Source organism: Vicia villosa, unplaced genomic scaffold (assembly GCF_029867415.1).
Source record: "Vicia villosa cultivar HV-30 ecotype Madison, WI unplaced genomic scaffold, Vvil1.0 ctg.003698F_1_1, whole genome shotgun sequence".
In the NCBI taxonomy this organism is placed as follows: domain Eukaryota; kingdom Viridiplantae; phylum Streptophyta; class Magnoliopsida; order Fabales; family Fabaceae; genus Vicia; species Vicia villosa.
The window spans coordinates 1-13,175 of NW_026706273.1; the positions used below are offsets into that span (position 1 = coordinate 1).

At 37.9% G+C, this 13,175-nt stretch overlaps 2 protein-coding genes across 2 annotated transcripts; both read right to left on the reverse strand.

The window, feature by feature from the left end:
• Positions 1-12: 12 nt before the first annotated feature.
• LOC131641361 (uncharacterized) lies at positions 13-2,285 on the reverse strand (the record flags this gene model as incomplete). Its single annotated transcript, XM_058911668.1, has 10 exons — positions 2,138-2,285; positions 1,840-1,999; positions 1,489-1,756; positions 1,319-1,409; positions 1,114-1,241; positions 935-1,025; positions 702-858; positions 454-611; positions 234-354; positions 13-152 (listed from the first exon to the last, which is right to left on the reverse strand). Coding segments are annotated over exons 2-10 (1,292 nt in total), but the record flags the coding sequence as incomplete, so codon positions are not given.
• Positions 2,286-7,005: 4,720 nt separating this feature from the next.
• On the reverse strand, positions 7,006-11,852 carry LOC131641362 (uncharacterized). Its single transcript, XM_058911669.1, has 6 exons — positions 11,491-11,852; positions 11,129-11,395; positions 7,915-8,069; positions 7,697-7,802; positions 7,518-7,604; positions 7,006-7,407 (listed from the first exon to the last, which is right to left on the reverse strand). Exons 1-6 carry the CDS (start codon positions 11,680-11,682, stop codon positions 7,270-7,272), a joined length of 945 nt encoding a protein of 314 aa, XP_058767652.1. The 5' UTR covers positions 11,683-11,852; the 3' UTR covers positions 7,006-7,269.
• Positions 11,853-13,175: the final 1,323 nt, after the last annotated feature.

Below are 13,175 nucleotides of genomic sequence, written 5' to 3' on the forward strand. Positions count from 1 at the left end.
TCCTTAAGTTGCTGGATAATAGGATCATTTTTTATAATCATAACGACGGAACAGTTCTTCCAGCGTGGATGCCACTTAACCTTCATAGCCATTTCCAACTTCAACAACTGATCAAGTGCTAACGGAAAGTCCAATGGATCAGTAATTCCAGCCTATTTAAACAACTGGCCATATTAGTGTACACAGAGTATTGAAAAGTACATTCTAATTCGTCTGCACAATATAAATATAACCTGAATCATAGTGTTACGAAGTTGCGATGCAGATAAACCCAACAGCATTTCACATTCTCTGTTCCAGAAGACAAAATTGCAGCTTTGGCCCCCGTGAGTAACCTCAATTTCAATCTTATACCTGAACATCATAAGAAGTCGTTCCGTTAAAAAAGCCGACAACATAGAAACATAAAAAACATGACAGAAACAACATCTATTAGGTGAGAACAACTAAAACCTAAGGACTTCAGCCATGGTTTCATGACCAGCTTCACACTCAAAGGGGGGGCTGTCCCCGCGCGCTATAGATTGACACATATGGAAGGCACGATAGAACCATCCAAACGGAGATGCTACTAGTAATTTTGTTGTAGCGACAGTAGCGCAAAATGTAACCTGGACAAATAGCCGCCAAAATCAGAAACATGTGACACACTAAACAATGAGGTTATAATTACGATAATATAGGAAAATAGAAAGACATACATCCGTAAGTTGAATAATCTCAGCAATAGGCAAAACAACAGCCTTTGAGAACAATTTTTGCACAGGAGTGAGCTGTTGATTTTCAGAACTTTGGGAGGAATATTGGGAATTCCCTCCAAGTTGGTCAGAGAGGGTTACCTTGCTCTCCTCAGGAATTCTGCAGAGCATGGATTATTATCAAATTCATACATGAAAAAAATAATTGCATAAAATGGATGACACTATCAACATACCTATCAATAAAGTCTTTCATGATCGGAAAATCAGCATCAACACATAAAAGGGTCACATTGTAGGTGTTTGTCACAGACAGAGGATACTTTCCTGCAAATTCAAATTACACCTTGTCAATATATTTATCACGGATTTTGTTGTTTTTAGTATTAATTTAAAAAATAAGTCATGGAATAACCTTCTTCCTTCACTTTGGCATACTGAAGCAACACAACTGTAGGTAGTGATGCAGCAACCCTAACTTTGTTAAACTTGATGAACTGATCCGCGTATGATTCCCACAGAGTACAGTTCAACATGTTGTTGCTAAACCATGATCACAACACATTAAGATATATAACATGATTCATATATGAGGCAGTCTAATGTATAAAAAAACAAACCTGTGATCACGCAACATCATGCTAATTTGCTGCTTCTTTGCACCTGACTCAGTCTGTGCATAACCAATACTATCCACCATTCCAACGACATCTGAAATAAATTTATTAATTTCACACGGCTATAATGCATCAAAACATGAGATAATAAAAAAACCAAAAACCATACTCACGAATCAGAACATGTTTGTCAAACCTCCCTGTTATGATGTCTGAAAAACTTGTAAATAAAATCGATTTCGGGGGTATCTCATGTTTGTCTTCATCAAGAACAGACGTTCCAGCAGTAAACTTTATCATATATCTGTGTCCCGATGCCCTGAAGGCCAGAACATAAGGCACCACCTTAAAATTAGATACAGTATAAGTATGGCCTAATAAGCATTTTTCGGTGAAAACCGACACATGCGGTGCTGGAACAACAGCATGAATATCATCTCCCTGCAGCAGAAACCAAAAAATGATTCAAACTATACAAACATAGGTAAATGATAAACATACTGAAACATAAACAGGGTAATCACCAATTTGTCAACAAAGATCATTTCAAAATGTTCCTTGCTGTTGGAGACAACTTTCCATCGGTGGTGAATCCTAACAACAATCTTCCAAAGCTCTTTTCCATCATTGATCTCTGCTATTCTCTCAACAGGCCTTGACATGATAATGCAAATTCACACTGCACTGAATGATTACCGCAGAAGTTAGCAAGCATGGAAAGAGAAGAATGAAATCACTGATAAATAGGCAAGCCATTTAAACACATAATTACTGCAATTGTACAGTTTGGAACGTGGAGAGGCACAGAGTAATGGTCCTTACATAACTGCAGCAACATGAGAAGCTGTGAGGGTGAAACTTCCACAGCCATAACTGCCGCAGCCCACCATGCAGTTGAAGGATCAAAAATTCTGTAGTAACCACCAAAGCTGATGTGGATCATTGAGAGAAGAGTTGCTGATGTGGATAGCCTAAGAAAGTCTCAAATGGTAGACTTTTCTTATATGATAGATTTTAATTTTTATGAATTAATTAATGGTGGTTTTATTTGCAATTATGCATTGATATTTATATTTGCAAATAATAGGATTTCAATATACTAATTCATTTTTTATTTATTTTAATTATTTACCAATTACTAATTAAATTAATTACAATTATTTAATTTTTCAATTTAATTAAAATATTAATACTATTAATCATTTATAATAATAGATTGATTTTTTTAACAAATTAATAAACTATAAATACATAAATAATTTTTTTATTTTTTAATTTCAAATAAATTAAATAGTAAGGATTCTTAATATTATTATAACTAACTCAACAATTTTACATAAAATAATAAAAATATTTATTTTTTATAATAAGATGTAATAATTAGTTGTCATTAAATTTGTTATGATTAATTAAGAAAATTTCTTTAGCCACCTCTCTATGGGGGTCACCCCCAGCGAAAATCCCAAAATACCTCTGCTTCGGAAATGAACTTCCGAAGCGCTTTTTTTTTAAAAAAATTTCCACAATTCGGAAGTGCATCTCCGAAAACACCTCATGGGGGGTGTCTTCGGAGATGAACTTCCGAAAACACCTCATGGGGGTGAATTCGGAAATGAACTTCCGAATTATGTAGAAACTGTGTTTTTTTATGTTTTTTCTTAAACAGTCTCGCATTTTAATTAAACGCAAACGCCAAATAAAATAAGCAACAGATAAACTGAAAATACTAATATGATAAATCCAATCCAAATAATATATACAAACCGAAAATAATAATAATACTGTGCGAAAGATACAATCTGAATATCAAAAAATAAATAAACCCGACCATTACTGGGTGTGCCTAACCCTCTCACCCTGGGCCCTCCTTTGCCGCCTGTACCCCGCCGCACGGTCCGCATCAATGACGATCATCTCCATCACGGCGACTGCCTCTGGACCGCCCTGATGAACGACACCTCGATCCAACGCGTCCCGCCCAAGCATCTCTATCCGCTGGCAGATCGGTATGAGATCAATGGCGTGGTCATCCTCGGCCTGCTGGTTCTCCAGGATCTCCTCATGTGCTGGCCTAGGAGCGCCGGGAACGTCGGGTCTCAGCAGAGGATGGGACACCCGGTAGAACCATGTGACGTACCCCTCCTCACTGTGCCAGTCCTGTGTGACCCGAGTGAGACGGTACTCCTGCGGTATCACATGCTGCTGCCACTCCGCCCATATGGCAGTGAGCTGCACTCGGGTCACTCTGTCGGGAGCAGCCTCAAAGGGTGACCTGGGTATCTGCTGCGCGAATCCGAACTGACGCATGCACCGCTCATGGAGATACCGGACCATGATGCCGGTCCCGCATGCCAACCAGCCTGAATATAAAGCAATGCCGTCAAAGGGGACAATCTGAGCGTAGTCGGCGAACGGCCTCCAGGTGACGTCGTCGTGCATCGTGCGGTCCAAGTACAAACGATATGGTCCCACCGCATCGTTCCCCCTCTGGAGAGCGTATCCGGCGGCCCTGGGCATGGCGTCAACGTACGGAGGATCGATGTGGAATCCGTGGATGCGGGAGAAGTAGGAGATGATCCAGCTCTGAAACACAAACACGATAATGTATTAAAAAAAATACGAAACATAAATAAATAAATAAATACGATAATGTGTTAAAATAAAACGTACCGTAAGTAGTGTGCAAGATCCGACCAACTGCCTCGTCCTCCAGTTGGAGGCCTCATTCAGCTTCTGGTAGAGGTATGCCAGAGTAGCTGCCCCCCAGTTCCACTGGTGAACGGTATCCAGGTCCATGAAGTAGCGGAGGTAGGTCACGTCGACATACCTGACACTCATGTCCACAAAGCATGCAGCGCCTACCACATGCATGTACCAGCACCGGAGAGCGCAACCGCTGTGATAGTGTGTGAACAGCTCGTCACCCACATCCTCGAATTCGGCCGCCAACACCAAGTGGTGCTCGAAATAGGCGCTCAGTGTGGTGAACCGGATATGAGGCCCAGAAGTCGTGGCGCACTCAAAGTGAGCAACCTCGTGCTCCATGCCCAAATAGAGCGTCATCCACTCAATGGCCTCGACCCTCTGGATCTTGGAGTGGTGCAACAGCGGCCCCCTAATCGGCAGGTGGAGAAGACACTGCACGTCATGCAAGATGATCGTCATCTCCCCAACCGGCAAGTGGAAAGAGGACGTCTCCTTGTGCCAGCGCTCCACAAATGCCCCCTGCATGCCGGTGCTGATGGTGGTGTACCCCGTCATGCAGAGCCCGCTGAGCCCTGAACCTCGCACATGGTCATTAAACCACTCAGCTGCTGGTTTAAACAGACTGAAAATCTTGCGGGCGTGGTTGACCATTTTCAGCGGCTCTCTCTCCTGTTACAAAAAAAAAACAAATAAGCGACATATATTAAATAAGCGACATATATTAAATAAGCGACAAATAAACGGTTAAATTATAAAAAATGGTGACAAATAAACGGTTAAATTAAAAAAAATACCTCTCCCTCCCAGATCCGCCGAGCGACGTGATCGTGGTAGTGAATCAGCACGGAAGTGTCAAAGGGCCCTCCCGGATAGCCGTCCTCCTGCTCATCCTCCTCCCCGGCTGGAGGGTCAACATCCGGTACACCCTCCGGCTCGTGGTATGGCACTGGCACCTCCTCCTCCTCCTCTCGCTAGCGGGAAGAAGATACCCGAGCCAGCCGACTCCTAGATCCAGATGAAGAGGTACCCTCTCCCACGTTCTCGGGTACTCGCACACGGCGTCCCCGGCCACGCCCCCGTCCCTGTGTCGATGCCAGCTACGCCGCCGCCCGCTCGCGTCTAGCCGACGCAGTCTGGGTCTCCCTACCCTGTCTGATGCGTGCTGGTTGGTTGCCTGACATGTTCCTGTAAACAATCGAAATCGATTAATATGCGAGACAAAATAAAAAACAAAAAAAAATGCACTTCTGATACAGTTCGGAAGTTCATTTCCGAAAACTGGGATGGAGGTGTTTTCGGAAATGAACTTCCGAAACACCCCTGCGCAGAGCTTCTCTGCAACCTCCAATGGCAGACCCAAAAAACCTACACCAAAACTATTTTTATGCCTACTAAACATCCTAATATCAGTACTAACCTATCTTAATGTGATTTTTTCAGTTTCTAAACACCTTAATTGAGTTTATTCAAATAGATCTAAAACTTGAAAAAACAATGATAAACTTACCAATTAGTGTTTGATGATGAGTTTGGTTGAGATTGGAAGAAGACTTGGGCAATCTCTTTGATCTTACACTTGCTTTTTGCAGAAAATTTGAAGAGGGGTTGTGTTTTGATTTGAATTAGGGTAAAATGTTTGGGGAGGGGGAGTGTTTTGATAAATCTGCAAAACGCGCAGTATTTCGGAAGTTCATTTCTGAAATGCTGTTTTCGGAAATGAACTTTCGAAATAAGACAATTTTTTCAAAAAAAAAGGCGTTTTCGGAGATGCATCTCCGAAACCACCTTTTTCCTTGCATTTCGGAAGTTCATTTCCGAAGTTAGGGGTAGTATGGAGTTTTCACCAGAGGTGGACTAGAAGGTAGGGAGGTTGGCAAAGAAATTTTCTTAATTAATTAATTAATTATTGAAAAAATGAATGAATTAAGTAAAATAAAATTGTTTTTTTTGTTACAATATTAAAAGTTTATTGATATTACAAATATTAGATCTTAATGATATTATAAATGTTAGATCTTAATGATATTACAAATATAGATCTTTTTATAAAATTAATGAATCAATGATTAAAAAATGAATGAAATAAGTAAAAAATTTAGTTTTTTTGTTAAAACATTAAAAATGTATTGATATTAGAAATATTAGATATTTTATAAAATCAATTAATTAATGATTGAAAAAATAAATGAAATAAGTAAGATTTTTAGTTTTTTATTCTAATATAATGCTATATTAGATAAAAAAAATTCTTAATAGAATTGGAGTTGGTGTGGAAAATTAGAAAAAGAATGATATCAATATAGTTAGAATTGTGTCCAAGATTGTGATCTTGACCCCTTGAATTTAGATTAAGTAGATTAAAATACATAAGTTATTTAATTTGATAATAAAAAGAATTAGTATGTAGTAGTATGATTGTGGACTTGTGGTGTATTAATGCCTTAAATATGATTAAATATAATTGGGGTATCATTGGTCAATAAATAACATCAATATCACTGATATATTTTCTCTCTAAATAATCACTACATTCAAACTTTGCTTTTGGTAGTACTACATTCAAACTTTAGTGTTTAAAAAAATGTGTTCACATTATAATCTCTATATATAATTTCATAACTACTATTTTAACTAAAATATCAATCTTTTATAGAAAAAATAAAATAAGTAATTTTATAAAGTGCAATATTATTGAGGATTATATTTAATAAAAAATTTAATTATATGTTATTTTTGTCGAACATTTAATTATAAGAAAATGAGTGGATATCCTGATAAAATTAATTATTTTTTTATTAGATGATAGTATAAAATTATTTTACAGTATATCCACTAATCCCTTTAATTATTCATTTCCACAAACTATAGTAAGGAACTTTTGAATTTCTCATCTTTTGAGAAATGAATCTTTACTCAAAAAGCCAAGTAATGAATATATTTTTCTTTTGAGAAATGAATCTTTCCCAATAAAACCATATCCCATATACACAAACAACATCGAGAATTTTCAGGCACGTAACACCCACTGTTTTTCATGATTTAAGAATCAAAACTCACTCACTAGCAATTAAAGAAAATGTTAACTGTCAAACTACATATACACAACTTATCAAGAAATAAGTGGTACATTAAGTAAAAAAAAAAAAAAAAAAATTTCTGTTATCTTTGTTAAGAGATCAGTAGATCACTTTGAAAGGTCTCATCAATACCAATCATACAAATGGTTGATTATTTCGGGGAATCTAAATCTAGACAACACAGTCCGGCGAGTTACTTTGCAAGGGCGACAACGGTTGTCTAGAAGAAACAGAATCTATATCATCAAAATCAATCTTCTTCCTCATTGGGCTACTACTTGTTTTGGGACTTGACTTTCTCTTGCTTGACTGCAAAATTCAAATCAATTAGTTCGTAAATGCTGATGAGTGTCCTAAACTAAAGGAGAGAATTTAAATGAACAGTAAATGGGAATTCAACATGCTCTAATGATTCTCACCTTGGCAGATGCACTATGGGAAAGTTTCATCAATAACCTTTTATTCTCCTTTTCCAACATGCTATTTTCAACAAATAGTAGTTTTCCCTATGGTTATTTTTACCAAGACAAGTCAGTCTGCATTATATTATAATCCAAAAACTGAAGAAACTCGACAATACAAGGTCAGCAATCCTCACCTCCTCTTCAGCTCTGTCAAGGTTAATCCTTAAATGCTCTTTATCCTTTTCTAGAGACATCAGTTCAGCAACAAGAGAGAAAACTCTCCGACTTGACTTTTTTAATCTATAAAATACAAATGATAAATCAGACTTTTAAGAGTTAAATGTTAAATCCAAGCTCTTATGATGTAACAATAGGAAACTTGACAAGAGAAGGAACAGAGTGCGAGACTCACCCGCTCCACATTGACATCAATTTTTTACAATGCTCATTTTCACTATTTGCGAGCAAGAACTCGTATGTAGAAGAGTCATCTTTAGTAGTAACTGTTGCCAGAAGGGAGTCAAGCAAACTCTCTTCCTCCGGCATGCTTGTGGAAGAAGAATCAACCTTAGTAAAACAATAAGAATATCAGCAGCTAACATTCATGACCAAAGGATTATAGCTTGTGAAAGCAACCCCCACCCACATTTCAAGGTTAAAGAGTAGAAATATAAGAATATTCATATTCTAGTTGTAGTAGTCCAAGTTGGTTTCCTTCCTTAGTTTAGTACCATAATTTGGCAGTTATATGAAAAATGTATAAAAAATAACTTCAATGTTCTGTGATGGAAATCAAAATTAGATTATGAAGCATGTTAGATGAAATGCATTGCAGAATAAATAAAAAAGTTCAGCGATTAAAATACTTCCAAATCCAAATTCAAATGAGGATGTAAGCATGTTAAGAATGGTAGGAAACAATTTTCCTATTCCTAACAAGTTGGATAAATGTACCGCAAAATCTAACACTTGCTTGTTTTGCATATTAGAGTTCAATCAATTAAGCTGTCCAAAATTTCACGAGCTAATGTGGAAGTCAAAGATGGGTGACTTTGCAAAATTTAGGAGAGAAACTGGAACAAATGGTGGCATTGCAAACTTGAGCATACAACATGACCTAAAGCAAATGTTATGGTCCATGGGTGTGTCCTGTACTTACACTTCCAAATCCCAACAGAGTTCCTAATTGAATATGATTTTTTGGGAGGAGGGATATGAGCTATTCTCATGCAAGATAGGAGGCCTAATGCATACTTTAGCAAGGTGTAGGGGATAAGGAACTTAGCCAAATCAACTTACAAAAAAGAGTTGATGAGTGGTGTTTTTCATCCAACATTTGAGGCCCTATCTATTAGGAAGACGCTTTGTGGTGTCTATGGACTAGAAAAGCGTTAAACAGAAAATTCTAACAATGGAGCAACAAAAATGGGTTGCCAAACAACTCTGCTACAATTTAGAGATTCACTACAAACTGAAGAAAGAGAACAGAGGGGCTGATGTGCTGTCGGTGTGGGAGAGGATGGAGAATTTTGCAGAGTTTGGCCTCTTACCTGGTATGAGAAGATCAGAAACAATAGAGTGTGGAAGTGCACAATAATGAAAAATTAGGAGCAATCACCACAGCCCTGAAGAAAGATGCTGCATCAAAGGCCGGTTTCACCTAAAAGCAGGGGGGGTTTTGTACTATGAGGAGCGGACAGTGGTGTCATGTAAGTTCACGTTCATACTGACCCACTTCAAGGAATTTCACACCACACATCAAAATGGACATTCGAGGTTCTAGCAGACCCGCGGGAGGTTGGCAGCAAACATTTCTTTGGTTAGGAATGAAAAAAACAGTCAGACTTCATAAAGGCATGTCATTTTTGTCAAAGACGGAAGGTTGGCTGTGTCACCAGGGGGATTGTTACAGCCATTAACTAATTAAAAAAGGATGAGGCTATCTTAGTAGTGGTGGATAGAGTGTCCAAGTACTCCCATTTTATCCCTCTTAACTTAAGCAACCATTCTCAGCTACATGGAGTTATCTCATCTATTGTAAGTAATACAGATCTGCTCTTGTCATTCCAAGTGGGATGGAGAAGTAAAGTGGTGAACTCATACTTCGGGACATATCCGAGGTGCTTATTGCAGATAAGCCCAACACTTGAGTCTCATGGGTTCATTGGGCTGACTGACTATAGATTCAATACGATCATGCTTCAACAAGGAAAACTTGTTCTGAGACAGTATAAGGATGCAAACCAGCTGTGGCAACACAGTGACCATGAGATGAAACAAGGGCAGAAGTGATGCAGTGGGAGTTAGTAGACCTCGACGAAGCTATCACACAATTACATGTGCATTTACAGCATGCAAAGGAACACATTAACTCTCAGGATGACATGAAAAGGAGTTTTAAAGTGGGGGGGTGGGATTCTATCAAGTTATGGACACATCATCAATAATCTATAGTAGCCTAAATCATTGCCAAACAATGGCATATAGGCTAAAGTTGCATATGGAATCTAAGGTCCATCAGGTGTTCCATATTTTGTTATCGAAGAAGGCTGGTGGGGAGTATATGACGAAGGGGAGCAGCTTGCAAACCTGGAAAGCAAGCGATAACACAAATATGAATGGACCTAAGACCGTTTGGCTTGTTACCTATGAGGGGATGACTTCTTGCAGGTTCGTTCAACAGAAAGGGAAAACGGCGGAAGAAACTACATGGGAAGCTTCTATTACCATCAAGATTCTGTTTCCAAAGTATAGCATTGCAGACAAGGATTTGGTTTTAGGAGGGAGTATTATTAGGACCAATCCTAACGAATGTGGGTTGAATAAATAATCGGTCCATCAGGAGACTAGCAGGCCAGGGCAGTGGCAGGAGTATTTTAGAAAGAAAAAAAAAAGAGGAGTGCCTAGGAAACAATGAGCTGTATGCTGACAAGGCAGCAAAGGAGTGAGAGGCTGTAACTGTTTCCTGGACATGGAGAGTGGAGGTTAGGTTGAGGAATCATTCCTGATTATACAAAATTTGCTAAGAGCACGCGCAGCTGTGGCTTCCTAAAGGAGCCTCGCCCTTTGGCAGATTTAGATGTTTCCCTCTCTATAATTTCTTCACAAATCAATCAATAACATGCATCCTCATTTTTATTCATCTTTTCTTATGTTGTTAGCTTGTTATATTTTCTGGTACTTAAGAACTCCAAACATGGAAAAACTTTAAAATAGGAGTAAAGGGGCTTTTGTGTAGAGCATATAAAAATTTCTCATCCTTTCCCCTCATATCCCAAATAAGGTAATGTTTCATAACCTATTCCCTTAAAACCCTTTCCCAAACAGCATTTTTCTCCTAAAATACTAACAAAAATGAACTAAAAAGTTCTAAATCAGTAACTGTAACTGCATCTGCATCTCACACAAAAGAGAAGGTTCTCATGGCTCAACATTTAATGTATGCTTTAAATAACAAATGATTAGGTTAGTCACAAAATCTTGATGAAAACAAAAGCATAAAACCATTCAAAAACCTTTAAAGCAATCCAATTAGTTACCTAAATTAAACAATTCCCTATTAATCAATTAAAATCTCAGAATAAAAACTTCAAAACAGAAAGGAATCAAAGAAAGAAGAGTGATACCGATTCATTTTCTTGCTGGCATTCTTTCATCTTCATCTTATACACGATCAAATCCCGTTCCAACTCTTCAACTCGCAACCAAGCCTCCCTTGCTCTCTCCTCAGCTTCATTCTGAAAATCAATCAACGCTTCCCTATCATTCTCATACAACACAAACTCCTTCTCCAATTTTCGACAATGCTCCACAAGATTCTCACACTCCACCGCCAATTTCTGATTCTCCTCAACAAATTTCTTTATCGCCACCGCACTCAAACAAGCTTCATACTATTCATATTCGAAAATCCAAAAGAAAATAAAAATTAAAAAAAATTTAAAAACAATTAATTATTGAAAGAAAAGATGAAGAATCTGAAATGAACCTTGGTTTGTTCGATGAGTTCGTCTTTTTCTTTCAATTTATCGAGGAGTGAAGCGTTCTGATCGCGGAGTAACTGATCTGATTCTTTGACTGCGCGAAGCATGATGTCGAGGGTTTGGGAAGAGATTGGAAGCCCTAGAGAGTGGTCGATGGATTGTTTGATGAAATCGTCGAGTTCGGGAGGAAGAGACATTGTGGTGTTGTTGTTGATGATGAAAATCAGGGGTTACTGGAAAACACGAATCGCTGAGAATGAGAAAGTGAATGAAATGTAAAAGTTTCAAATTGAAAATTGGAGGAGCCGTTGGTTATTTTTCACAGCAGCCGTTGGGTTCGATTTTCAAAATTTCTTAGTAGCTATACCTTTGAAGATAGATAAAGTCGATTTAAAATGTAATTTTAATTAATAAGATACTTTTTATAAATGATATAATAACGGTTAGATGTTTAATTTTATGTTGATTAATAAGAAACTAATTTTATTTTTAAAAAAAGAGAAAAAAGAAAATGCACAGATAGTGTAAAATATTTTTACACTGTCAACCAATGAGAGACACGTATCACAATAAAACACACTTTTATTTTTAAAATACTGATATGACATGGTAAATGTGAGAACTTTGATTAGTTGTATGTATAAAATAGTTTTACACTTACAATGCACTAACTTTAAACTCTTAAAAAATGATATAACATTAGATATTTTTGTCCAGACTAGAAGTCTTATCATGGACACAAAGGATTGATTAACATCACGATATTATTTTAATTATCATTCCCTCCAACAAATGAGATGTCTGGAAAACGTGACAAACTAATTATTGGTTGTAATAAGGGAGGAAATTACAAGAACAAAGAAAACTTGACTGTAGCTTGTAGTAAAAGGGTCAAGTGTCCTTTTCGGTTGAAATCTTTGGTAAGTGGATGACCATTCTTGATATGGATTATTCAGTTGCTTCTAAGTATATTATTATATTGGTTATTGATCGTACTTGATCAAAATGGATCGTCCTGGTCGGCAACATGGTGTTCTTTAGAGAATGAGGGTGTGCCTGCAAGGTACTCTGATGCCAAAGTAAGAAGGAGAGCAAATGAGTGCAAGTACTAGAGTTAGAGTAGTAATGAATGAATACCTGACCCTGTAGTTAAAAAGGGTATTTATAGCCCCTAGCGCTGGGCTAAGATTCCCCATTCTGGGATGGATTATTGGAGGCCTAAGAATAGGAAACTGCCAGGATTCTACGTGGTAGGGTAGAGTCAGCAAGTGACTCACGTCCTGGTAGAACCGACCGTAGGATTCGAGAATGGAGGACCGAGTTTTCTGCTGGACGGTTGACCACATGTTCTCGATGGGCACGTGGGTTGAATGCTCCAATGGTCATAATGCTACGCGTGCACCCAATTGGGCCTGATCGACCATGGGCCTGCTCGGCCCATACCAGAATAGTTACCTTGTCTAAGAGAACCTCAATATTAAATTTTTTTTCCACTTATGGTATCTTCGTCTATGTCTTTATATAGACATAAATGTATTGCAATCGATTTTGTAAACAATTGTCACTGAATTTAGTTAAAGATGAATTCATATTGTTCATGACCTCTAGTTATTGATTGTTGGAGAGAAAGTTGTAGTGAAGAAGAGAATGAGAAACTTCATATTTGGGACGCATAAGACATTATAACACA

Coding starts and splice junctions, on each gene's coding strand:
- LOC131641362 (XM_058911669.1), bottom strand. CDS start 11,682: ATGTCTCTTCCTCCCGAACTCGACGATTTCATCAAACAATCCATCGAC. Junction 11,396..11,490: donor AACTCATCGAACAAACCAAG/GTTCATTTCAGA, acceptor GAATATGAATAG/TATGAAGCTTGTTTGAGTGC. Junction 8,070..11,128: donor GCCAGCAAGAAAATGAATCG/GTATCACTCTTC, acceptor TGTTTTACTAAG/GTTGATTCTTCTTCCACAAG.